This window comes from Ictidomys tridecemlineatus, chromosome 5 (assembly GCF_052094955.1).
Source record: "Ictidomys tridecemlineatus isolate mIctTri1 chromosome 5, mIctTri1.hap1, whole genome shotgun sequence".
In the NCBI taxonomy this organism is placed as follows: domain Eukaryota; kingdom Metazoa; phylum Chordata; class Mammalia; order Rodentia; family Sciuridae; genus Ictidomys; species Ictidomys tridecemlineatus.
Window position 1 is genome coordinate 135641336 of NC_135481.1, and position 24184 is coordinate 135665519.

The window sequence follows — 24184 nt, forward strand, 5'->3', positions numbered from 1 at the left end:
ATGAAACCAAAAAGAAAACATCTTACCAGACACACAAAATTGAGTTTCTGTGCTATGAGAAACATCAAGGTTGAAACATAAATGTCAGATGTGGAAGAAAATATTTGGTGTAGTAAAAATCAGTATGATTAGAAAATTTGCTTTAGGGTCCTCAAAGTCTCTGGGGGCCTGCCAGGAGCCATCTGAAATCTCAAAGAGTGACAAGGCCAAGTTTTTGTGGGTTTGCCAGAGTCTTTGTGCCAACGTCAGGCTCATGGAATCCTGTCCATAACCTGATCGAAGAACTAAGGTAACAAATGTGAAGTGCTTAGCATAGTGCCTCGTACACAGAAGAGCTCCATGAGTAGGAGTTATAACCATATTGGTAAAGTTTGCTAAGCAATTACAGCAAGTGTTATTTGCTAGTATATGATTTGTAATGAAATGATAGGAGAGAATCTGTGAACCCCTAGGAAATTAGCAGAATAAAGGATATTTGGAGGTCTTAGATGTGCAGTGAAATTATTTGTCTTGACAGGAATTATGTTTAAATCCTATACACCAGCCTTTTAAAATAATAAGGTAGCATTGTTCAAGATATGGTCCAGAGCCTGGCATGGTGACACATGCCTGTAATTCCAGCAGTCGAGTCTGAGGCAGGAGAATTCCAAGTTTAAGGCTAGCCCCAGCAATTTGTCTCTAAACAAAAAGGGCCAGGGACCTAGCTCAGTGGTAAAGTTCTCCTGGGTTCAATGTCCAAAATAAAGTGGTTCAGGGATCATCAGAGTTCTTAGTTGGAAATAAGGGTTTCTGTCTTATCCTAAATAGGGCTTCTCCTGTGGTCTGGGTGTTGCAATGATGTCTTGAGCAGAGCCACAGCTGTCCTAGTGCATAGGGTACAACCTTTGAACCTGTCTGGGAGCAAGAGACCACACCAAAGAATGTTATTGTTGATAGAGGGGTACTGGGGATTAAAAACCCATGGGTGCTATGCCACTGAGCTACATGCCATACCTTTTTATTTTTGAGTCGAGGTCTCACTAAATTGCCCAACCAGGCCTCAGTGAGGTGCTGAGCCAGTGGGATTGTAGGCATACACCATTGTACCAGGCTAGAATTTGCATTTTGAATAAGCATCCAGTTGATTCTTAGCACAAGATTTGTATATGGGCCTACTGTTTTGTTTTTTAATTTTTTAGTTGTAAGTGGGATACAATGTTTCATTTTTATGTGGTGGTGAGGATTGAATCCAGTGCCTCACACATGGTAGGTGAGCACTCTACCACTACCACAACCCCAGCCCTGGGCCTACCGTTTTAAAGCAAGCAACAACCCTTAATCGGAGAGCTCCAGCACTGAGGCTTATGGTTTTAATCAAACCTAGAACCAGAAGTAACTTCACCCAGAAGTAAGATTTGATTGCTTTCTGCAACCTTCATCTACTTAGAACCACACATTTCTTTTGAAGAGGAAAGAGTTGTATGTCTAGTTGGAAGCATGGAAAGAAAGGCAGGCACAGGCAAAGAGCTGGGTCTTTCCATGCAGAAAGAACCAGGCCCAGTGTTCAGATGTGGCTCGAGTAGGGCATGATTGTAACCTTGAACATCTGTGCAGATAACATCTTTAGCCAGAACTTGACCTGCCTGATGTGATTGTGGTCAGCAAAAGGAAATAGCACTGGGGTCATGGGTCACTCTAGAGTAGTAGGAATGAGAATCGTCCAAGATAAAGATCTCCCAACAAAATCTTTGTTCTTGCTGGGAAGGATGGTGCATGCCTGTGATCCCAGTGACTCAGGAGGCTGAGGCAGAAGGATTGCAAGTTCAAAGCCAGCTTTAGCAACTTAGGGAGACCCTGTATCAAAACATAAAAAGGGCTGGGGATGAGGCTCAGTAGGTAAACATCCTTGGTTTCAATTCCTGGTACCAAAAACATAAAACTTTGTTCTTTCCCTAACGAAAATGTGTTAGGGAAAGAACAAGTTTCAGTAAGAAATGACAGATCCCTTGAAGCATAACTCAACTTAAGTCAGTGGGAAAAAAATCCAGATCATAATTGCCAAGACCAATAGGGCAATATAAAGTGTTCATCCAAATTGGCTACTGACTTTGGACCTCCCAAGTAGAGAATAAACCTGAACTAAACGTGAACTCCATATAATTAAAGTAGCCTTGGAACTGGATGCCACAGCTGGGGGTGAGGATTCCTAGGTATCTAGAATGTAACAAGGATTAAAGATTTGACAACAGGGTAGAGGACTTGAGAAGGTCCTCCAGAAGAAAGATTTCCTTGTAAGAATGTAGTGCTATGGTTTTAATGTGTGTCCCTCCAAAATTCATGTTGAAACAATCTCCAGTGCAACAATATGAGGAGGTGGGGCCTTGGGAAATTATTAGGTCTTAAGGGCTTCTTCCTGGTGAATAAGATAAAGGATCTTGTAAAAGGCCTCATGCCCTACCCATACCAAAAAAAAAAAAAAACGAAAAAACAAAAAACAACTAGGGGTGCAGATGCACTTTAGTGATAAAGCTCCAATCACTTATAGAACACACACACAAAAATAAACTTAAGATGAAAAAATTCTGAAGCTGGATGATAGTGATGGTTATACAACAATGTGAGTATACATATTTTTTTCCTTTTTGTGTCTGGTACTGGGGATTAAACCCATGGGGTGTCTGGTACTGAGTATTAAACTCATGGGTGCTCTACCACTGAGCTACATCCCTAGCCCTTATTTTTGAGACAGGATCTTGCTAAGTTGCAGAGAGACTGGCTTCAAACTTGAGATCCTCCTGTCTTGGCCTCCTAAGGCACTTTGGAATACAGATGTGCATCACCATCCTGGCACAATGTGAATCTACTTAATTCCACCTACTGTGCACTTAAAAATGGCTAAGATGGTAGATTTTCTTTTTTTTTTTCAACCATTTTTATCTTTATTTTTTTTTAAGATTATTTTTTTTAAAGAGAGAGTGACAGAGGGGGGAGAGAGAGAGAGAGAATTTTTAATATTTATTTTTTAGTTCTCTGCGGACACAACATCTCTGTTGGTATGTGGTGCTGAGGATCGAACCCGGGCCGCATGCATGCCAGGCGAGCGCGCTACCGCTTGAGCCACATCCCCAGCCCGATGGTAGATTTTCTTACATTTTTACTCTAACTTAAAATTCTTTTAAGAGCTGGGGGTGTAGCTCAGTGAAAAAGTGTATGCTTAGCATGCAGGAGTCCCTGGGTTTGATCCACTGCACCAAAAGAAAACCCCAAACAAAAGAAAACCTTTTTGCCTGGTGCAGTGGTGAATATCTATAATCCCAGCTACTCTGGAGACTGAGATAGGAGGATCTTGAGCCCATGAGTTCAAGGCCAGCCTAGGTAACAGCCAGACACCACTTTTAAAAAAAATTTTTTTTCTGATGTCTATAAAAACATGAAATAACTTTAAAAAATGTTACCTTGTGCCTGGCCTGGTGGTGCACACCTGTAAACCCAGTGTCTTGGGAGGCTGAGACTGGGGGATCGCTAGTTCAAAGCCAGCCTCAGCACTGGCGAGGTGCTTAGCAACTCGGTGAGACCCTGTCTCTAAATAAAATACAAAATAGGGTTGGGGATATGGCTCAGTGGTTGAGTGCCCCAGAGTTCAATCCCTGATACAAAAAAAAAAAAAAGGTACCTTATGACAGTCTTCATCTTGGCATTCTAAAGGTACAGAGGGAATCAATGTTTATTAAACGTCCTAAAACTTTAAAATTTTTAACTTCAAACCACTTAAAAACTGCAGGCTTATGGTTTTATTGGAGTATTAGAGCTACACATAATAGGTTCATTTTGACATAATCACACGTGTGGAATAGAAGTTGACCCATTTCAGTCCCTAGTACATTTCCCTTCTCTACTCCATTTCACTCCATCTATTTATTGTTTTTATAAATTGACACTTTACACATAAAGATAGACTTCACTGCGGCACATTGACACACACAGCACAATCTGGTCAACCTCATTCCACTGTTCCTCCCCACTGATCTCCCATTTTCATGGTGCCTCCCCTCTCCATTTTCTTGTTTATTTACTCTAGCTTCTGCATATGAAAAAACATTAGACCTTGAATGATTTATTCCACTTAGCATTTTCTCCAGTTCCATCCACATATCAGCAAATGTCACAATTTCATTCTTTATAGCTGAGTAAAACTCCATTATATATTTCACCTTTTCTTTATCCACCTGTGATAGGCATGTGGGCTGATTCCCTAATTTGGTTATTGTGAACTGCGTGCAAACTTATGTTAATATTTTAAGTGTAAGGAAGTTAAAAAAAAAATCTTGCTATTGCGCTTCCGCAAATTTTTTTTTTTTGGGGGGGGGGTACTGGGGACTGAGCCACTGAACTACACCCCCAGCCAGGGTATCGCTTAGTTGCCCAGACTGGCCTTGAATTTTGAGATCTTCCTGCTTCACAGCCTAAGGAGTCGCTGGGATTACAGAGGTGGGCCACTGTGCCCGACGCAAAACTGATTTTTAAATTAAAACCAAAAGGTACCATACCCTGGTCTGCTTTAAGAGGATCACGCTGAACGTCGATCAAAACCTGGGAGTTTTATTTCAAGGTCAGCTTTTTTGTTGCCCTTCATCTACTTCTTTCGAGGAACCCTATACTGACTGGTACCTTCATTTGGATAAATAACCACCGTGGTCCTAGGTGAAACAGTCCCAAGTTTGACTGTTTTTCCCCCAGCTGCTTAGCACTGATCAGCCAACAACAGATTCGCTCACCGGAACTGCCTCCCCAAGGCCACTTCCGGGGCGTCCGGAAGTTCCTGTTGCTTAGCAACCGCGGGAACACCCAATTTCTTAGAGCGATTCATAGGTGGACTGCCCATCACCTGGCGGTCTAGGGTGGAGAATATTAGTCCCCCACTGGCCTTCTCCTGTTGGGTCTTCGGCCTCTCAGTGCCCAGGCAGGATTTCCAGTAAGCGCTGGTATTACTTTCTAGTTATTTTAATGAAGACCCTTTCTCGTAATCTGACCCTGATAATGACACAGCCCAGCTGTGAGAAGGAAGCCAGGTTCCAGGGGTTGAAGCCCTCAATCTGAAGGAGCTGACACCGGGGACACATTTTTGGAAACCTGCATTGTGGAGGACAAGCCTACAACATATCGGTGTCTACAGAGGAGGCTGGGGAAGGAGGAGAGCAACTTAAAACTTTACCCCACTTTCTTTATTTTCCATGATGACATCTAAACCAGTGTTTATACAAGCACAGGTCTCTAAGGGGCTAGAGATCCCACCATGCAAAATAGTAAACAGACCCAGGACTTAGGAGAAGGCAGTGACTGGGTTAGAAATGGAGGGAGTACATTTGCTTCCCACATTCCAGGCTCAGTTTAGTTGGTGGGAAACCTTCAGAGTTAAGAAAAAGCAAATATTTTTAACCTTCAATATCTGGGCTGAGTGAAGCATGGAGGGAGATCAGGAGGCACTGAAAAACTTAAGTATGAATCGGGTCTGGCATGGGAGGGCTGGAGTCAGTACCACCCATGGCTCCCAGCACTGCTCAGAGTGTCAGCCCACGCTCCTTGAACAGCTGTTTTAGAGCCTCTTCCAGTTGTTGGTTTGTTCCCTGAAGCCCCTTCACCACCTGTGCTGCCCATTCGAAGTATTCCTGGACGCGATGTTCTGACCATCCTGCATAAGAGTGGACAGAAACCTGCTAGGGTGATGCCAAGGACAACATTGCCTTTTGCCTACTGATTGGAGGGCTTGGTACAGGGCCATGAGATGAATTCCTGATGGAATGATTTGTCTTGAAAACTTCCTCTTGGCCCAGCTATTGTATTTTCACCTTATGAAAGAAGACTATTCTAGTAGGATTAGTTTGGGGAATTGAGAATGCCTAGACCTCCCCCCCGCCCCCACTGATATGACTAACTTGTGATTTTGAAAGGGGGACATCTCTTTATGTTCCCTCAGAACCAGTGGGGAAACATACCCTCAGGGGTGCAGCGATTCAGGTCCCTCAGATTGTACAGCTTGTCTGCCAGTTTCACCAGTTTGGCGCCTGGGCTGCTGTGAGGTGCCTGCTCCACCTGTTGCCGCTTTCTCTCCAGCTTGGGCAGAGTCTTGTCATCTGTTACCTCCTCCACCAAGCGCCGCACCTGTGCCCCAAAGTGCATCTCCACCTCATCCAGGGTGGTGTCTGTGTCTTCCACTGTGTCATGAAGCAGGGCCGCCTGAGGACAGGCTCCCTTTCAGTCCTGTGATGTCAACCAAGGGGTGCCCATTGCTGAAAGGGACCTCTGATCCCCACCCTGACCTCCTGGCAGAGAGGGGGTAAAGTTACCTGTAAGACCACAATGTCAGTGATTCCCGCCTCATGGGTCAGGATGCGAGCCACACCTGGCAGGGCAAAGCAGGAATTAGGATCGGAGACAGCCTCACTGTTTTGGATTTTGGAGAGGCAGATGTAGCCCTTCACTAGCTGAGTGACCTTGAGCGAGTCCCTTATTCTCTTGGGGTGTTCACCGAACCAAGGGAATAATCATGCCTGCTGCCCCGGGTTGTTGTGAGGCTTAAATCATACCGCACAAACAGTGTCTGACACAAAGCTTGGGACAAAGTAGGTGCTCAATGAGGTGCACGCCCTTCACAGTACCCACCCCCACCCCCAGGCGCCGCTAGGGGTGCTCCCTGATCGACGCGCCCACCGATGGGGTGGTTGATGTAGGGGGTCCCTTCTGGATCCTTCCGACGCTGCTGTTTATGCTTCCGAGCCGCGAAGTCTGCAGCCTCCAGCAGCTGCGCTGCTTCAGAGCCCATCGCGCGGATGGCGCTGGGGACTGTGGGAGTTGGATTGGAGCGTTTACAGCGCCTCCTTGCGCCTCGGAGGCCCAGGGATTGGAGAGGCTCTGATTCTAACAAGCTGCCACAGACTGGTTTCTCTTGGAACCGAAATTATGGCACAGAGAAAGACTGGTATGGAGAGCTTCATACAGCATCACAGTCCTTATTCAGGGTGCTTCAGTGAGGGTTCAAGAAGGACAACAGTCTGGGGCTGGTTTGTAACTCAGTGGTAGAGCGCTTCCTTAGTACGTGTGAGGCACTGGGTTCCATCCTTAGCGGCACATAAAAATAAAGAAAGAAAATAAAGAAAAACATAGTCTGGCTCTTTGGGAGCCCATAATCTGTAGAGAGAGGTGGGAGGGCAAACTGGAAATAAGGCAGTGGCCTCACAGTGTGCTGAGTCCAGTACTCTAAGGCATAGGAGACTGTACAGGATCCATAGAGAAGGAACAATTCAACTAGTCTCAGAGTCAGAGACAGGTTCTACCAAGAGTTAAAGGCAATCTTTAACCTGTAAGTGCTCTGAAACATTTTCAAAGGGCTCCATAAAGTTTTCCCTGAGGATGTGGGTCCTGTTACTATGGGCAACCAGCTCCACCTTTGGGCCTAAGAGACCCTAGGGCCTGACCTTCTGGAAAATTGGATCCTAAACTGGGATCCCTGCCTAAATGTTTCAAATTTAGACTTCCAGTCAGCAGTGGTGTTTCCACAGGACTGTTTTTTGTTTTTGTTTTTTTTTCAGTGCTCAGGTAAAATTTGAGTTGCTTTCTTGTTCCATCGAGCCCCTGCTTTGGTCTCTAGGTAACTGCTGTGAGCCCCTGGGGTGCTGAGTCTTGTCCCTGATGTTTTTGGAGCTTGATGTTGTCTAGCCTAGATAGGTTCTGTGATAACACTTAATTAACTCTGCTAGCTGGTGGCTTGGGTCTTCTGGAGAAATTCCCTGTCTTAGGGAATTACCTGGCAGCTATGAGGTATGAGGGGTCATAGAGACCTGGAGATGCCCCAGCTGGCTTTCCTGTGAGTTGGAATTGGCCTGTTGCTAAGTATACTCCAATCAAACAGGTATTTTTTTGTGTTTTGGCTGGTAACTGGGGGAGATGAGGCTCAGGAGGAAAGTTAATGAAGAGACTCACCCTTGGTTTTCAGCTAGATTTGGTGGTTGCCACGTTGCGGTGGTTAGGGAGGGAAGCTCCATAATCTGAAAACAGAGGTCCTGAAATGGAACCGTCTGAATTCCCAGGGCTTCCACTGCAGCCTCGAAGTTGAAGAGTAGGTAGATAGCGATATATTTGTCTCTAAATACTTGTCTATTTTTCAGGCCAATGGCTTATCTTTGGTCTCATCCTTTAGTCCCTCCTCTATTCCTCTGAGCCTTTTCCCCTTTTGCTCAGAAAACCTTAGGTAGTTTAAAAGTACAGGCCTTTTTCCAGCAGGAGATAAAAACTGAGTGGCTTTCATTTCTCTAGAAGCCTGTAGTAGAAGAGCTTCAGGTTTGTGTTAATGGTGCCTAAGAGTGTTGGTGCTTTTGTATGTATGTATGTATTTATTTTTTCAGTACTAGGGATTGAACTCAGGGACTCACTCATGCTAGACAAGTGCTCTATCACTGAGCTATATCCCCAGGCCTTTCTTTCTGTTGGTTTTAAATTTTGAGATAGGGTCTTGCTAAGTTGCCCAAGTTGACCTTGAATTTTCTATCCTCCTTGCCTCAACCTCCCAAGTAACTGGGATTATAGGAATGTGTCCACTTATGGTCCCAAGCCAATGCCTTTTTAAAATTTTTATGGTACTGAGGATTGAACCCAGGGCCTTGTTTATGCTAGGCAAGCACTCTACCTCTGAGCTACATCTCCATCCCTTTGATTTTTGATTTCTTGTTTTCTGCAGTCATGGCTTAGATAGAAAGATGATGGGGTTCCTAGAATCAAGGCTGAGGTGGAGGTGACTTCTCATGGGCTTCCAAAAAAGGAGGCCAGGCCCCTTGATGACAGGCCTGTCAGTGGGGCTGCTACTGCTCTTCAGTTGGATGACCTTTGCCCAACCCACATCTCTCTCAGGTACAGCACTCTTTCATCCCCTGCAGGTGGTATGAGCTATTTGGGGAGTTGGTGAGGAGGGGAAGAAGGGACCTTATGTTTTGGTAGGGGATGATCCCTTTTACTTTCTGGGAATTGTGGAATGGGGTTTGGACAGACTCCTCCTTTTTGTCTCCAGACCCCTTGTCTGTCTCTTCAGCATTGGCTTACCATCCCAACTTATGCCAGACCACCCAGGATGCTGAAGGCCGCCACTACCCTGGTTTCTTCTGTCCCCGGCTCTCTGATACTCCCGAGGAAGCCTACTGCTGTCACCTGCAGGCTGCAGGGGGCTACTGCTGTACCCAGGATGAATTTGAGGCCCTATACCAAGTCAACCTGTCTGCTCTTCCTCCGCCACCCATCCTTAGGTGAGAACTCCAGCCCCAGAGCCTTTGGAACAGGGTGTTCCAGTGTCTGGGAGTTTGTTCCTTAAATTCTGGGGTGGGAGACTTGTGACTTGCAGACCAGTAGAGGGCCAGACGGCAAACCGAAAATCACGTAAATCATAATTACAAACAACTGTGAAGGAAATGTTTAGGGGGTGGTGAAAGCGGGCAACCAGAAGCCATTAGCTTATGCTGTGAAGTGGAGGGGGCTGGGGGCAATGTGTAAGCGGAAAGGATGTGTGCTCTAATCCGTGTGTTACACACATTGTAGTAGAAGGTTTTAATTCTGAATCTGCCCATGGGTGGCTTTAGGGTATCTGTGAACTCCAAAATGTTACTTTGCAAAATATGTGTGTGTGCAAATTTATTCAGGGAGAGGCGTCTGCGCTTTCTCCAGACTCGCAGGGGTCTGTAACAAACGGTTGCCACTATCCTGATAGTCTCCCCTCTCCCACAGGGGCCCGGGTGCTTTCCTAGCCCTGGGCCTCTACAGCCTACTGATTGTGGCCCTGATGACCGCAGACCTCCTGCACTTCTGCAGCGGTCGGGGCCGGGGCGCTGGCCGGAGCTGTAGCCGCCGCAGGTCCTCCGCTGGCTCCTCCGCTGCGCGCCCCCTGCAGGTCCCGGAGCTCACAAACTAGGTGCGCGGGCTAGAGGGGCGGAACCTCCCCTCCAGCCCCCCGCCCCTGCCCGGTCGCGCTCTCCTTGGCCCGCCCCTCTCTGACGCCGCCTCCGACTCAGAGCTGGGGCGCGTCAGCCACTGGCAGCTTCCAGAGCCCAGGGCCACCTCCGCCCCAGAGACTGCGCCTGCGCGGGCCCGGGACTTCGGCTCCGTGATGACTGTGAGTGGTCCAGGGACCCCTGAGCCCCGACCCGTCGTCCCCGGGGTGCGTAGTCATCCTTCCTTGTCATCTCTCCTTCACAGTTACTCTGGCCATCCTCTGGCCTCCTTTCCCATTCTTAGCCCTCGATTGGACCCGCTCCCGACCCTTGCTCCCCTCTCCTAGCTCCCTTGTTCTTCCTTGAGCTGCCTCCCCGACGTTTCCATCCCATTCTCCACAGGCCAGCTCAGTGGAGCAGCTGCGCAAAGAGGGCAACGAGCTGTTCAAATGCGGAGACTACGAGGGCGCCTTATCGGCCTATACCCAGGCCCTAGGTCTGGGCGCGACGCCCCAGGACCAGGCCATTCTGCACCGGAATCTGGCTGCTTGTCACCTCAAGCTGGTGAGGGAAGCTTGCCGTTCTTTCCCTGGCCTGCGTGGGGCCCTATTTGGCCCATCTTTGCTGCTGCTTGGGCTTGATCTGGGCATTCGATTTTCCCAGCCATGATTGCCAGAAGTCTTCGGGCCTCAGGGTGTTGGGGGATCGGGTGACTCTGGAAAACAAGTGTATCTCTTCTGTCCCCTTAGTGCCTGGAAAGGGAGATGACCATTCTCTCAGGCTTTTGATCTTTTTTTTCTACAGGAAGATTATGATAAAGCAGAAACGGAGGCATCTAAAGGTAAGGGAATATGGGCCCTCACGTGGAGCTGTGGGGCTTCTTTGGTGGGCAAGGACTCTGGGAGCACTGCACTATCTATCTACTTTCTTCTCCTTTGGACCCTGAAACACATCTGCCTTCTTTCTTTCCCACTCCCTTGGGCATTTCCTTTTCCACAGCTACCCTCACCTTTTCTGAGGCTGAAGTACCCACGCATCCCCCCACCTTCCTCTGGCTCTGGAGATATTTCCCTCCTGCTCTTGCCTGGAGACGGTGGCCTCATGGGTGCTGACAGAGCTCCTGTTTGTGCTCAGCCATTGAAAAGGACGGTGGGGATGTCAAAGCACTTTACCGGAGGAGCCAAGCCCTAGAGAAACTGGGCCGCCTGGATCAAGCTGTCCTTGACTTGCAGAGATGTGTGAGCCTAGAACCCAAGAACAAAGTCTTCCAGGAAGCCCTGCGGAGCATTGGAGGCCAGATTCAGGAGAAGGTATGTGAAAGACTGAGAGATTGGAGCATTGACCCCATGATGAAGTAGTCTGAATCAAGGGTATAGACACAGTTCTCTGGACAGGAGCTGCTGATGGCAAGTGAGCATAGAATGATGCTCAGCCATGCCAGTGGATAGGGAAAAGCAGGTTAAAATAATGGCACCATACTTTTTTTGTGTGGTTTGTTTGGCAAACATAAAAATTTGTACACTTTTGAAGGAAATCCAGGCAAACACTTCAGTGGTGAGATTGGGGGTCATGGACTCTCTTGTGACTGCTGGAGGAGATATAAATTGGTACAGTGTCCTTGGAGAGTATGGTAGCACATCTATTAAAATTGTAAATGAATATGTCCTGTGATCTAATATGTTTACTTCTTACTGTTTCCCCTAGAGAAACCTTGTTCATGTGTACAAGTTAGGCTTGTGAATGTTTATTATAGCCTTGTTTATAGTAAGGAAAACTTGGAGCTCATTAAGTGCCCAGCAATAGGGGAATGGCTAAATAAACTGGGTCATGTCATTACTATAAACTCTTATGTTGTAATTACTCAAAATAGACAAATCTACATATAATCACACGGGAAGCTTTCTGGCACTTGTTGAATGAAAAAGGAAAATATTCAATCAGCAAGTGCTGTACCACTGAGTTATATCCCCAATCTAATAACATATAATTTATGTTAAAATGATCCCCCACATACACACTTAAAACAATACTATGTTTCCTGTGGGTACGCCTGAGTAAATGCAATGCAAATACAATTAATAATATTTTAAAAGATACACATCAGAATAATAACATTGTGATCCTTTGGGGATAGGGGGATTGAGAGAGCTTTCCAAAGGAGACTTTGATTCATCTGTGTCTATATAAATGTGAATGTACATATATGTGTGTGTGTGCATTTTTTTAAATTGTGGTACTAGTTATTAATCTCAGGGGCGCTTTAATACTGAGCTACATCCCTAGACCATTTTATTTTGAGACAGGGTCTTGATGAAATGCTGAGGTTGGCCTCAAACTTGCCAAGCCTGGCCCTCAGCCTCTTGAGTTGCTGGGATTACAGATGTTTGCCATTGTGCCTGGACTGTCAATATATTTTTAATAAAGATATTGTTTCATAGTACATATATATATATATTTAAATACAGCTGATGAAAACTAATTTTTATATCTTTATTTTATTCATTTATTTTATGTTGTGCTGAGAATTGAACCCAGTGCCTCACACATACTAGGCAAGTGCTCTACCACTGAGCCATAACCCCAGCCCTAGAACATATATATATTTTTGTTTGTTTGTTTGTTTGTTTGTTTTGGGATTGAACCCAGGGCCCCTTAACCACTGAGCTACACCCCCAGCCCTTTTTTTTTTTTTTTTTTTAAAGAGAGAGTGAGAGAGGAGAGAGAGAGAGAGAGAGAGAGAGAGAGAGAGAGAGAGAATTTTTAATATTTATTTTTCAGTTCTCGGCGGACACAACATCTTTGTTGGTATGTGGTGCTGAGGATCGAACCCGGGTCGCACGCATACCAGGCGAGCGCGCTACCGCTTGAGCCACATTCCCAGCCCTAGAACATATATTTTTAAATTAATTGAGGGAAAATAATTCAAAGACTGTGGATGAACTCTAACCAAAGTTTGAATTAACCAGATAATGTGTTGTTAAAATATACAGTAGAAGCAAATAATATAATGGCAAACACTTTTTTGACAGGTTGAGACCTGGGAAAACAAATAGTTTTCCTTTCTTTGCTAAGTCTGTTTGGATGGCAGCAGCTGCCTATATGTAGAGAGGACTAGGAAGCATATTTCCTGGGCCTAGCAAGGGAATGTGCTGTGATTGATTAGTCATGTCTGCCATGGATGCAAGGGGAGAAGTGGGGATTAGTTTGTGCCATCATCGATGCCTCATCACCTGGGGATAGGTAGGTAAGTAGGCTTAGGATGGTCTTACTTGTTCAGATTTAAAAAAAAAAAAAAACCTGTCAAAAAGAGAATTCTGAGCCAAAAGAAGTGTCAGCAACTGCCTTCTAGCCTTCCAGCTCCCTTGATGAGTATGCCATGAGTTCTCTACATAGATGGCACCACTGTCAGTGGGTTTCCTTGTGGCTAATAGAATACCTACCCTTCCAAAGAGTACTACCTTTAGCATTGGTGCTGTTCCTGTTGCCCAAACAAGAATTAGCTCAGAGAGGAAAATCCACTTCAGGAAATTTAGGAGGAGCTTCCCAGCAAGTCTCTTCCTGCCCATGGTAGTGTGGTGCTAGCCCTGAGTCCAGACATCCTCACTGTGCCTCCCAGAGACAGGAGCCAGGCCTTGGGGGAGACGGAGAGAATAGCAAGGAATGTGATATCTCTGGCCAAGAGAAGTGATTGCTTCTGTGCTTTACTCGTTTGTCCTAGGTACGATACATGTCCTCAACAGATGCCAAAGTGGAACAAATGTTTCAGATACTGTTGGACCCAGAAGAAAAAGGGACTGAGAAGAAGCAAAAGGTATAGGGCCTTGAGTGAGCCCATGGGGGCTGAACTCCTGGAGCTGCCCATCCATAGTCCTCTATCTCTTCACTGGTGTTGGCCTCAGAAACCCCTTTGCTGGCCTGGTCTGATGTATGTTGCTATTTGAATCATGGGACCTAAATGGTAGCTCTGAGGGCTTGGAATTATACTATGAACCAAGACAAGGGAACCAGTATTCAAGAGTGACTTGTTGGCCAGTCCTCTTCCAGGAGCTAGATATACAGAGGTAACTGAGGCACTGTCCCTACCCTTCAGGCTCTGCTGAAGACTTAGGACCACATTTGTTCTAACCATCAACTCTGAGAGCAGGGTTTCCCCTCTACCTAGAAGGAAGCTTAGAGAGGTTAAATTTATGGCCACTAAGTGAAAGTGGGGAGGTCCAGAGCTCAGGGCTTCTGCTTAACCTGTCCCATGCTACATACAGTGTCAGTGTTGTAATGTACTTTGTGTGTGTGTGTGTGTGTGTGTGTGTGTGTGTGTGTGTGTGTGGTGTGCTGGGAATGAATCCAGTGCCTCATGCATGTTAGAGAAGTGCTCTACCACTGAGCTACATCCCCAGCTCTTATAATGTGCTTCCGTGGACACAGGCTTCTCAGAACTTGGTGGTGCTGGCCCGAGAGGATGCTGGAGCTGAGAAGATCTTCCGGAGCAATGGGGTTCAGCTCTTGCAACGCCTGCTAGACACTGGAGAAACTGACATCATGCTGGCAGCTCTGCGTACACTGGTTGGCATTTGCTCTGAGCATCAATCACGGGTAGGTAGGGCAGAAGATCTAGTTATTGTTTCAGTCCATTTGTCTGTCCATCCATCTATCTATGTATTCAACAATCCATTAATTTATCTACCTTCCATCCATTCTTCCACCTTTCATCTTATTCCAAAAAGAACTTGAGGCAGAGTATAGGAGGAAAAATAAAAATAATACCTAAAAGACCAACGTGAATTAGTATGAAGTAGGGCACCCTGAGCACTGCTTTCTTACAGCTAGCTCACACAAAAACACCTGGTCACTGACTCATTTAGTGTCCATATGCTCAGAAAAGGGCCCTAGAGATCAAATTGGCAGCCAGGCATGGTGGCACAGGTTTCTAATCCCAGCAATTCAGGGAGGCTGAGGCAGGAGGATCGCAAGTTCAAGACAGCGTCTGCAACTTAGTGAGACCCTGTCTCAAAATAAAAAATAGAAAGGACTGAGAATGTAGCTCAGTGATTGTGTATCTCTGGGTTGAATCCCTAGTACTAAAAAAAGAAAAAAGAAAAGATCAAACTGGGTTTTCTTCTGGAGAGGGGTCCTCACTTAGAGTTATGTGGTCAAAGATGTCACCCATAACATTTTTATCATGGAGATAGTGACTTTACATGTAGAAACTACCTGACCCTGACATGATTCTCAGCACAGAGAGTATAGCCAGAATGGTTCTGCTCTTGGACCAGTGTAGTAAAGTCCATGCTCTCAGCTCTTTCTTGAGCTGGCTTGATCTAGCAGACAGGGACTTGACCCTTGGTTGCTTTTAGAGGAAACTACAACTTGTAAATCAGAAGTGGAACTGTGAAGTATTCAAAGAAATTCCCTTTCACTTTTTTTTGTGGGGGTGGGATTGGGTTGGGTGCATACTGAGGTTGAACCGAGGGCCTTGGACACTCTGAGCAAGCATTCTACCACTGAGTTACATCCCCAGCACCTCAATGAAGTCTCTTTGGACCAAGTATAGGCTATTTTTCTTGGCCTCCCAAGAGGTCAAGAATGGTCTTTAACCATGTAAATTTTGTTTTCTTCTTCAGCTTCTGGAAGGAGCCAGTGATGGGCTCACATGGACCTTATGGGGTTCTCCAGATGAAGATTGGGGTAGAGAGGCCTTGCAGGTTCATTCCACTCATGTTCACATCCTTTAGCTATGGACAGACCTCAGGGCTGTGGTTAGGGAGGAATAAGATGGCTTTGTCCAGTTTATGTTTCTCCTTCTTAAGGAGACATGAAACAAAGTAGTTGCTCCCTGGGCCAGAGTGTTTCTTGTCTTCTGATTGGACCAAGGAGAGCAGAGGTAAGGACTCTTTTGGAATGTTTTCTTTAGGAAGCCTTTCAAATGCAATTTTTTTGGCATGACCACAGGTCACACCATCTGTCAGGCCTGCTTTGTGCTTTCTTGGAGCTGGTTTTTCCTCCCAAATGTTTTCTCACCTCTGACTACACTCTCCAGCTCAGAGTTAGGAAACTCTATGGCTGCCCTTCATTGACCAGAGGCTTCTATCTGCCTCTCTCCCATTCCAGACAGTGGCAACTCTGAGTGTGCTGGGAACTCGACGAGTGGTCTCCATCTTGGGTGTGGAAAACCAGGCTGTGTCCCTGGCTGCCTGCCACCTGCTACAAGTTATATTTGATGCCCTCAAAGAAGGTGTCAAAAAAGGTTTCCGAGGCAAAGAAGGTGCCATCATTGTGGGTGAGTGAAGCAGGCCTGCAGTTTTTTGGGGTGTTGTTATTGTGGAGGGGATGGGGCTGAACCAACGAGGCTAGTTCTTTTGGGACCAGACTTGCAGCTGCAAGTTAGTTAGGAAATGGCTTGGTGACAGGATTTTATTCTAGATTCTAAGTAGCCAAGATGCCTGAGGGTAAGGCTGGAGTTTAGGCATGAGCCTAGATACAGTTCCCCCTGTGTCTTCTTGGCTTGTTGGAGGAGTTCAAACGTCAGACTGGGATGGGCCACAGTGGATCCCACTAATGTCCTCTTTTTGGTGCTGAGAATTGAACCTAGGGCCTGTGTATGCTAATCACTGATGTGTCCTTGTTGCCAGATCCTGCCCGGGAGCTGAAGGTCCTCATCAATAATCTCTTGGAGCTACTGACTGAGGTTGGGGTCTCTGGCCAAGGCCGAGATAATGCTCTGACCCTCCTGATTAAAATAGTGCCCCGGAAATCACCTAAGGATCCCAACAATAGCCTGACTCTCTGGGTTATTGACCAAGGTAGGTGATATAGTTTACAGAAATTTGCTTAAGTAGCTGAGGACTGTTTATCCATAGGAGTGGTCAGAAAAGTAGCAAACACACAGCCATGCATCTGCATCAAAGTACATCCTATGGCCTGCATAGTACCCTTAGGAGCTTAAAGTTAGACCCTTTGATTGTGTATGTGTACAAAGGCATACATACCAAGCAGGCCTGAAATAGCAGGTTAACAGAAGGATTGGACTGGCTTTTTTTAAGTTGTAGTTGAACACAATACCTTTATTTTTGTTTTTATTTTTATGTGGTGCTGAAGATCAAACCCAGCGCCTTGCACGTGTTTAGGCGAGTACTCTACGGCTGAGCCACAACCTCAACCCCTGATTGGCTTTCTTTATCTGAAGGTTTTGTTTATTTATTGGTACTAAACCCAGGGGCACTCTACCACTGAGCATGTCCCTAGCCCTTTTTTAAAAAATTTTATTTTGAGACAGTCTTGCTAAATTGCTGAGGCTAGCCTTGAACTTGTGATCCTTCTGTCTCAGTTTCCAGAATGACTGAGATGTACCCCTGTACCTGGCTGAAAAAAAAAAAAAAACAAATTTTAATATGTCAGTTTACTCCTCTTTTTTTCCCAAAAAAGATAAATAAAAAAAGGTTTGAAAAGGCCATGCTGAGCACCTCTGCCGGGTCCCTTTGCACCCCTCAGCTTTTTTGTTATCACTATGATCCTCTGAACCCTGGGTGTTATTTTCCCCTTAGTTTTATAGAGCAGGAACTTCAGAGCCCCAGAATATTTGGTCCCATAGGGCTGGCATGCAGACCTCACTTTTGAGGTCCTTCCCTGACCACAGCAGCCTCCTGGAGATTGTATATCCACCAGCCATGTTCTCTGTGCTGCTTTGATGTGATTGTCTGAACTCTGTGACTTCTCGGCTGAGAAGGAGGTAGTCCTGCTTGTCTCTGGAAAGCCATGTCTCTTTACATAGGGGTTGAAATTGGTGTTCTACTGTCTAAATGGAGTCTCTTTTCAGGTCTGAAAAAGATCTTGGAGGTGGGGGGCTCCTTGCAGGATCCTCCTGGGGAGCTTGCAGTGACAGCAAACAGCCGTATGAGTGCCTCCATTCTCCTCAGCAAGCTCTTTGATGACCTGAAGTGTGATGCTGAGAGGGAGAATTTCCACCGACTCTGTGAAAACTACATCAAGTAAGGGAGTCTGCCCTCTTTCTCATTTCCAGGGATTCCAACAAAAAAGTTCTGACTTCTTTGGGAAGGGGCATAAGTGACAGGCTTTCATCAGGGAAAGCAGCTTTGGGGAGGACTGACAGAGACTAGACAAAGTGCCCCAAGATGAGTAAGGGAGTCTTGCTATGTTGTCCAGGCTGGCCTTGAACTCCTGGACTCAAGTGATCTTCTTGCCTCAGCCTCCCAAGTAGCTGGGACTACAAGTGCATGCCACTGTGCCCTGCTCAGACTCTCTTCTTGTTCCCATGTGACTTTACTAGGGAGGTTCCTTCTCAAATCAGTTTTCCAGTAATGCAATAAATGTATCAAGTGCATACCTTTACTGCATCCTTTTTTTAGTGGTTGATGAACCTTGGTTTTATTTATTTATATACAGTTCTGAGAATCGAACCCAGTACCTCCACACACGCTACCACTGAGCTACAATAGCCCAACTAGGCACTTTCCATGTATTTATTCCAACACAGAGGGGAAACATGAAACTCCTTGCCCTTAAGAGCTTATAGCTTTGGGGGAAATGACAGATGATAAACTGTGAAATAAACAGAATGATCTCAGTACAAGAAAGGAAGTAAACAGGATGGTGTGAGTGACAGTAGCCTTTGTTAGGTGATATGTCATCAGGGAAGACTTGAATGAAAGTAGATAAAGATAATTGGTGACCATTGTCATCCTGGTGAGAGAGCCCTTGTCTTCCCTTGGCAGCTTTTCTTGCTATTTCTTTCCAAGTAGTTTAGGTGCCTGGTCAGTAGAGGGAAGCAAGGAAAGGAGGGTACTTCATGCATGCCTTGGTGTGACAGCTATCACTGTGTTCCTCTCAGGAGCTGGTTTGAGGGCCAAGGGCTGGCCGGGAAGCTACGGGCCATCCAGACAGTGTCCTGCCTCCTGCAGGGCCCATGTGACGCCGGTAACCGGGCCTTGGAGCTGAGTGGTGTCATGGAGAGTGTGATTGCTCTGTGTGCCTCTGAGCAGGAGGAAGAGCAGCTGGTGGCTGTGGAGGCTCTGATCCATGCAGCTGGCAAGGCCAAGAGGGCCTCATTTATCACTGCCAATGGTGTCTCGCTGCTAAAGGACCTGTATAAGCATAGTGAGAAGGACAGCATCCGCATCCGGGCACTGGTGGTGAGATGGACAGGCTGAGGGTGGGCATGGAGGCGGATGAGCATGGGTGCTGACGTGGCTGGGTCTCACTGTACAGTCTTAGCACCCTGTAGGTGAAAGTAAGATATATAAGGTTCCTCCTGTCAAGCCAGGTACTTTTTTTTTTTTTTTTGAGTTGTGAATGGACAGAATACCTTTATTTTATTTAATTATTTTAAAGTGGTGCTGAGGATTGAACCCAGTGCCTCACACGTGTTAAGCAAGTGCTCCACCGCTGGAGGAGAGTTGGGGATATAGGGTGTCACATGTTGTTCCCCTGCTAGTAAGAAAGGCTGGGCCTGCAGGAATCAGGCAGTGTCCCCAGGAACTGGCAGCTTGGGCATTGTCTAGCCTTCCATGAGCCTACTGTGGCCATGGACTTGTGGAAGCTGTCCTTCCTTCTTGGGTCACTTAGTCCTGGATTTCTCTATCCCATAAGGCCATGCTAAAACACCTGTCTTTTCTCCACACACATATTGGCTCCACTTGCAAAGTGGTTTATTGTAGACCTGGAATGGAACAGAACAATTATCAGTGTAGATTGGGAAGGACTGGAACCTAGGAAGCCAGGGTGCCAGTCACTACCAGGCTCTATGTCGTGTGGCCATCTCAACAGGCAATCATTGCCTAATGCTGAGATAGTAGCCTGGTGGAGAAGGTGCTGATTTGTGTATCAGCTTTAAGAGAGCCGTAGCAGAGAATTTGGGAGGAAGCCTAAACTAGGCATGGAGGAGGGCAGACAATGGGTCCTGTCTTCTTTTTCCAGGGACTCTGCAAGCTTGGTTCAGCTGGAGGGACTGACTTTAGCATGAAGCAGTTTGCTGAAGGCTCTACTCTGAAGCTGGCCAAGCAGTGTCGAAAGTGAGTGGTGTTGCTGTGGCTCCACACCTGTCAGAGCTCAGGGGTCGGGGGTTTGGATAGAGGGCTTTCTGTCCCAGGCAGGGGCTGTTCTCCCCTAGGCAAACTCTTCTGGATGCCGGCACATTGTTTCTGTATGTTGACAGGATGCCCAAGCCTCTGACTTTTTTTTATCTTGATATATTCTTTCCCATTCTCCAATTCAGATGGTCATTCACTCCCCTGCATGTCCCCAGGTGGCTATGCAATGACCAAATCGATGCGGGCACTCGGCGCTGGGCAGTGGAGGGCCTGGCTTACCTCACCTTTGATGCTGATGTGAAAGAAGAGTTTGTGGCGGATGAGGCTGCTCTGAAGGCTCTGTTCCAGCTCAGTAGGGTAGCTCTGTGGGTTCCTGCTGTCACCCTGGGGACACCATTTAGGATATAGTTTACCAGGCTTTCTTGACAGGTCTTGGACTTGGTGTTGCAATTCCAGGGAGCAAGGGCTGGCAGCCCGAGCAGCTACTCTATGTGGCCTGGGCAGCAGCAGTGTCAGAGAAGATGAGCTTTTTGGAGGAATTGGGGAGGTCAAGTTTGTGAGCTCTCTAAGTCTGGGGCCTTGGGAGGTTCCCAGATTCACCCTGATGTCCAGGTGGAACAGCAGAGGGTGAAACAGGGCCCTGGACCTGGCAGCATTCACTACTCTGTCCTGGACTGACCAGCTGAACTTCCCTCTGTTCCTGGCAGTCCGAGGAGAGGTCGGTGCTCTTCGCAGTTGCTTCAGCACTGGTCAACTGCACCAACAGCTATGACTATGAGGAGCCTGACCCCAAGATGGTGGAGCTGGCCAAGTATGCTAAGCAGCACTTGCCTGAGCAGCACCCTAAGGTAAGGGGTACACTAGAAGAGTCTTGGAGTTTGTCTGTTGTTAGGAACAGCTGGCTTTTTGTTTCCATGTTCATCAATTTCTGCTGTGAGAAGGGCTCCCTTTCCTTGTCTGGTTGGCCAAGGCCCCTCCTAAGCTGTGTCCTTCTCTAGGACAAACCGAGCTTTGTGAGGGCTCGGGTGAAGAAGCTGCTGGCAGCAGGTGTGGTGTCAGCCATGACATGTATGGTGAAGACTGAGAGCCCTGTGTTGACTAATTCCTGTAGAGAGCTGCTCTGTAGGTAAGGCTGCCTTGAGTTGGAGTGAGAGCTCTCCCAACCTCTTAGGCCTTGTTAGGCTGCTAGTGTGACTGTAGGTGGAAGAGGTCCTGGGACTGTGGGCCTCTTGGAGCAAGGGAGGCCATTTGCCTGCCTTTCTTTGTTGAGCCCAAGAATGGAGTATCTGCTTGTCAGAACCTTAGACCTCTCCACCCACTACTGTCTTCTCCCTGCAGAGTCTTCCTGGCTTTGGTAGAAGAGGTGGAGGACAGAGGCACTGTGGTTGCTCAGGGGGGAGGCAAGGTGAGCTGGTTTACCTATTTCTTCCTGATGCTAAGCCTTTAGCTTATAAAACATGATTCAGTACCTGTTATGCCAGAGATAAGGGTTGGATGTGGCATGGAAGGACATTATTAGTGACCATCAGGAATAGCTTCCTACAGAGTTAGTGATGCTGATGTGGGTGGGTTCTTCAGAGTACCTCAGCGTTTTATGCCCATTAAAATCCTGAGCTCACCTCCCTTTCTCTTTTCTCACTTACTTCCATGGCCCGAGGGCCCAGCACAATCCACAACTAACTCTTAACAGGTGTTTGAGCAAGAGTTTGAGTAGTTTAACGAGAGACCTCAGGTGAATAGCATCTGAGCAGGGAGTGTTGTCAAGCCTGGAGAGAGAAGGAGAAGGGTGGGGGCACAGTTTGGCTTACATTCCCAGGCATGTCCTGGGCCACTGATGGGCTTGTTCCTACAGGCTCTGCTTCCACTGGCTCTGGAAGGCACTGAAGTGGGACAGACAAAGGCAGCCCAGGCTCTTGCAAAGCTCACCATCACCTCCAATCCAGAGATGACCTTCCCTGGTGAGCGGGTGAGTGCCTTCTTGACTCAATCGTAGCCTCTCCTCCACCCTCAGTGGGCCCAGATGGCCTCTGGCTAGGGCTACTCCTTGGGACCATCATGTATCAGTAGCTTTGCTAAGCCCTAGGGTAGGGGAAAGCCTTAGCAGCACTCTCTTGGAGGGTGGACTCCTCCCCATGGGGTTAGTGGAATAGCAGGGGCTGTGGTGATTAGCCCTGACCATTGGGGGGCATATCACAGATCTATGAAGTGGTCCGGCCCCTCGTCTCCCTATTGCACCTCAACTGTTCAGGATTGCAGAACTTCGAGGCGCTCATGGCCCTAACAAACCTGGCGGGGATCAGTGAGAGGCTCAGGTAAGGGGTAAGGGCTGGGTGGGACATCAGGATTTGTATTATCCCTGGTAGATTACAGTCAATCATTGGCTTATTGGAGCCTCATAGTGACTCCTCTGTATTATACAGATGAGAGACAGGCCAGGAGAGGCACCAAGACATTGTGTGAGAACATTGCAGGTTCTAGAGATTACCTGGCTTCAAATCTTGACCTCAGTAATTGCCAGTGTGTAACTTCAAGCAAGTTACTCACTGCTGTGTCTCAGTTTCCCCATCTGTAAGTGGGATGATTATAGTATCTAGCTCATGAAGTAGTGGTAAGAAGAATTAAATGAGAAAATACATGTAAAAGTAATTAGCACATAGGCATTTTGGACCCCTAGCAATGTGTTCAGTATGTATTTGACATTAATACTAATTGTGACCTTGAGCACATTACTCACCACTCAGTCCCAGTTTCCCCTTCTACAAAATGTAAAGATAATCATACCTGCTTTCATAATGGGGTTGTGGTGAGGAGTAAGTAAAATAATCCAAACAGCTGAACAGGTTAAGTGCTCAATCGTTAGGGTTTAAATAGCACTGCTATCGCCACTGCTCTGTTGTCCTACTGCCTATTTGTGAGCATTTTCCACAGTCTTATGCTGTTTCCTAGGACTAGTCAGAAGGCTAGAAACAACTGCAGTTCATATCTGGTTCAGCCCTGTCAATGGACATTCCCAAGGGAAATCCCTGATGATGCTGACTCTTCTACCTTTGTCTTCAGACAGAAGATTCTAAAGGAGAAAGCTGTGCCCATGATTGAGGGATACATGTTTGAGGAACACGAGATGATCCGCCGGGCAGCCACAGAGTGCATGTGCAACTTGGCCATGAGCAAGGAGGTGAGTGATGGTCCAGATTGTCCTGTTATGCAGAGATGGAGTTGACCCTGTGCCCTGGATGGGCTTTGCACCCAGATGACATGGTTCTGTCCCTCCATATGTCCACAGGTGCAGGACCTCTTTGAAGCCCAGGGCAATGACCGGCTGAAGCTGTTGGTGCTATACAGTGGAGAAGATGATGAATTGTTACGGCGGGCAGCTGCTGGAGGCTTGGCCATGCTCACGTCAATGCGACCCTCACTGTGCAGCCGTATCCCCCAAGTGGTCAGTGCTGTTCTTAGTGGGGGAGGATAGGTGACCCTCATGGTGTTGGTGGGGGATGTCCCAGGGTGTAGGTGTGTTTTCCACCAGGATTGAGCCTATTGCTGCCCTGTTTCTTGCAGACCACACATTGGCTGGAGATCTTACAGGCCCTGCTTCTGAGCCCCAACCAGGAGCTGCAGCACCGGGGTGTTGTGGTGGTGTTGAACATGGTGGATGCCTCTAAGGAGATCGCCAGCACCCTGATGGAGAGTGAGGTGCTAGAGATCCTGTCAGTCCTGGCTAAGGGCGAGGAAGGCCCTGTTACTCGGGCTGCTGCAGCCTGCCTAGGAAAATCAATGGAATATGGGCTTATCCAACCCAACCAGGATAAAAAGTGAGGGCTGCCCTTGGCCCAAGGCTCTCACACACACTACCTATTGCACTGAGAATAAGGACAGAAGCAGCTTTGGTTGATGGGCCCTGGGATACCAAACACTCTTGCCTCTTCTCCACAGCTGCACTTTGACAATCTGTTGAGTTATGGATCATAATCAGTCATACAGCCCTGCTCTGCCAGCACTGCCTTGAGCCTTACTCACAGGGGCCCTATTTCTTCACCGCTGTAGAGAGCTGGGGAGAGGCATTACAACTCTGCCTGTGGATTCTAGGCATCAGGAAGGGCGTATCAGTAGCCTCTTAGCTGTTAGTATCCTTTCAGTCTGTTAGGTCTGCCCCTCTAATAAAGTGTATGGTACTCAAATGTGTGCTCTCTCTCTGAG

At 47.1% G+C, this 24184-nt stretch overlaps 3 protein-coding genes across 5 annotated transcripts; 2 read left to right on the forward strand and 1 right to left on the reverse strand.

The window, feature by feature from the left end:
• Window positions 1-5179: 5179 nt before the first annotated feature.
• On the reverse strand, window positions 5180-6844 carry Hddc3 (HD domain containing 3). Of its 2 annotated transcripts, none has more exons than XM_013356345.4 (4): window positions 6688-6844; window positions 6324-6379; window positions 5973-6138; window positions 5180-5668 (listed from the first exon to the last, which is right to left on the reverse strand). In XM_013356345.4, the coding sequence occupies exons 1-4, from the start codon at window positions 6797-6799 to the stop codon at window positions 5538-5540; spliced, it is 465 nt and encodes a 154-aa protein (XP_013211799.1). In that variant the 5' UTR covers window positions 6800-6844; the 3' UTR covers window positions 5180-5537. The 2 variants fall into 2 exon arrangements, with proteins under 2 accessions (XP_013211799.1, XP_005320217.1); XM_005320160.5 differs by having other exon boundaries at window positions 5973-6213.
• LOC144378002 (protein shisa-like-1) lies at window positions 6834-9928 on the forward strand. Its single transcript, XM_078051170.1, has 4 exons — window positions 6834-6955; window positions 8711-8880; window positions 9038-9269; window positions 9745-9928. The coding sequence occupies exons 2-4, from the start codon at window positions 8775-8777 to the stop codon at window positions 9926-9928; spliced, it is 522 nt and encodes a 173-aa protein (XP_077907296.1). The 5' UTR covers window positions 6834-6955; window positions 8711-8774.
• Window positions 9929-9997: 69 nt separating this feature from the next.
• On the forward strand, window positions 9998-24165 carry Unc45a (unc-45 myosin chaperone A). Of its 2 annotated transcripts, none has more exons than XM_013356330.4 (20): window positions 9998-10129; window positions 10350-10511; window positions 10752-10788; window positions 11082-11257; window positions 13666-13758; window positions 14370-14537; window positions 16053-16221; window positions 16574-16744; window positions 17758-17929; window positions 18790-19090; window positions 19875-19969; window positions 20203-20344; window positions 20695-20835; window positions 20986-21113; window positions 21326-21392; window positions 21840-21953; window positions 22184-22299; window positions 23045-23162; window positions 23271-23426; window positions 23546-24165. In XM_013356330.4, exons 1-20 carry the CDS (start codon window positions 10124-10126, stop codon window positions 23801-23803), a joined length of 2790 nt encoding a protein of 929 aa, XP_013211784.2. In that variant the 5' UTR covers window positions 9998-10123; the 3' UTR covers window positions 23804-24165. The 2 variants fall into 2 exon arrangements, with proteins under 2 accessions (XP_013211784.2, XP_005320215.2); XM_005320158.4 differs by having other exon boundaries at window positions 10016-10174.
• The last annotated feature ends 19 nt before the right edge of the window (window positions 24166-24184 follow it).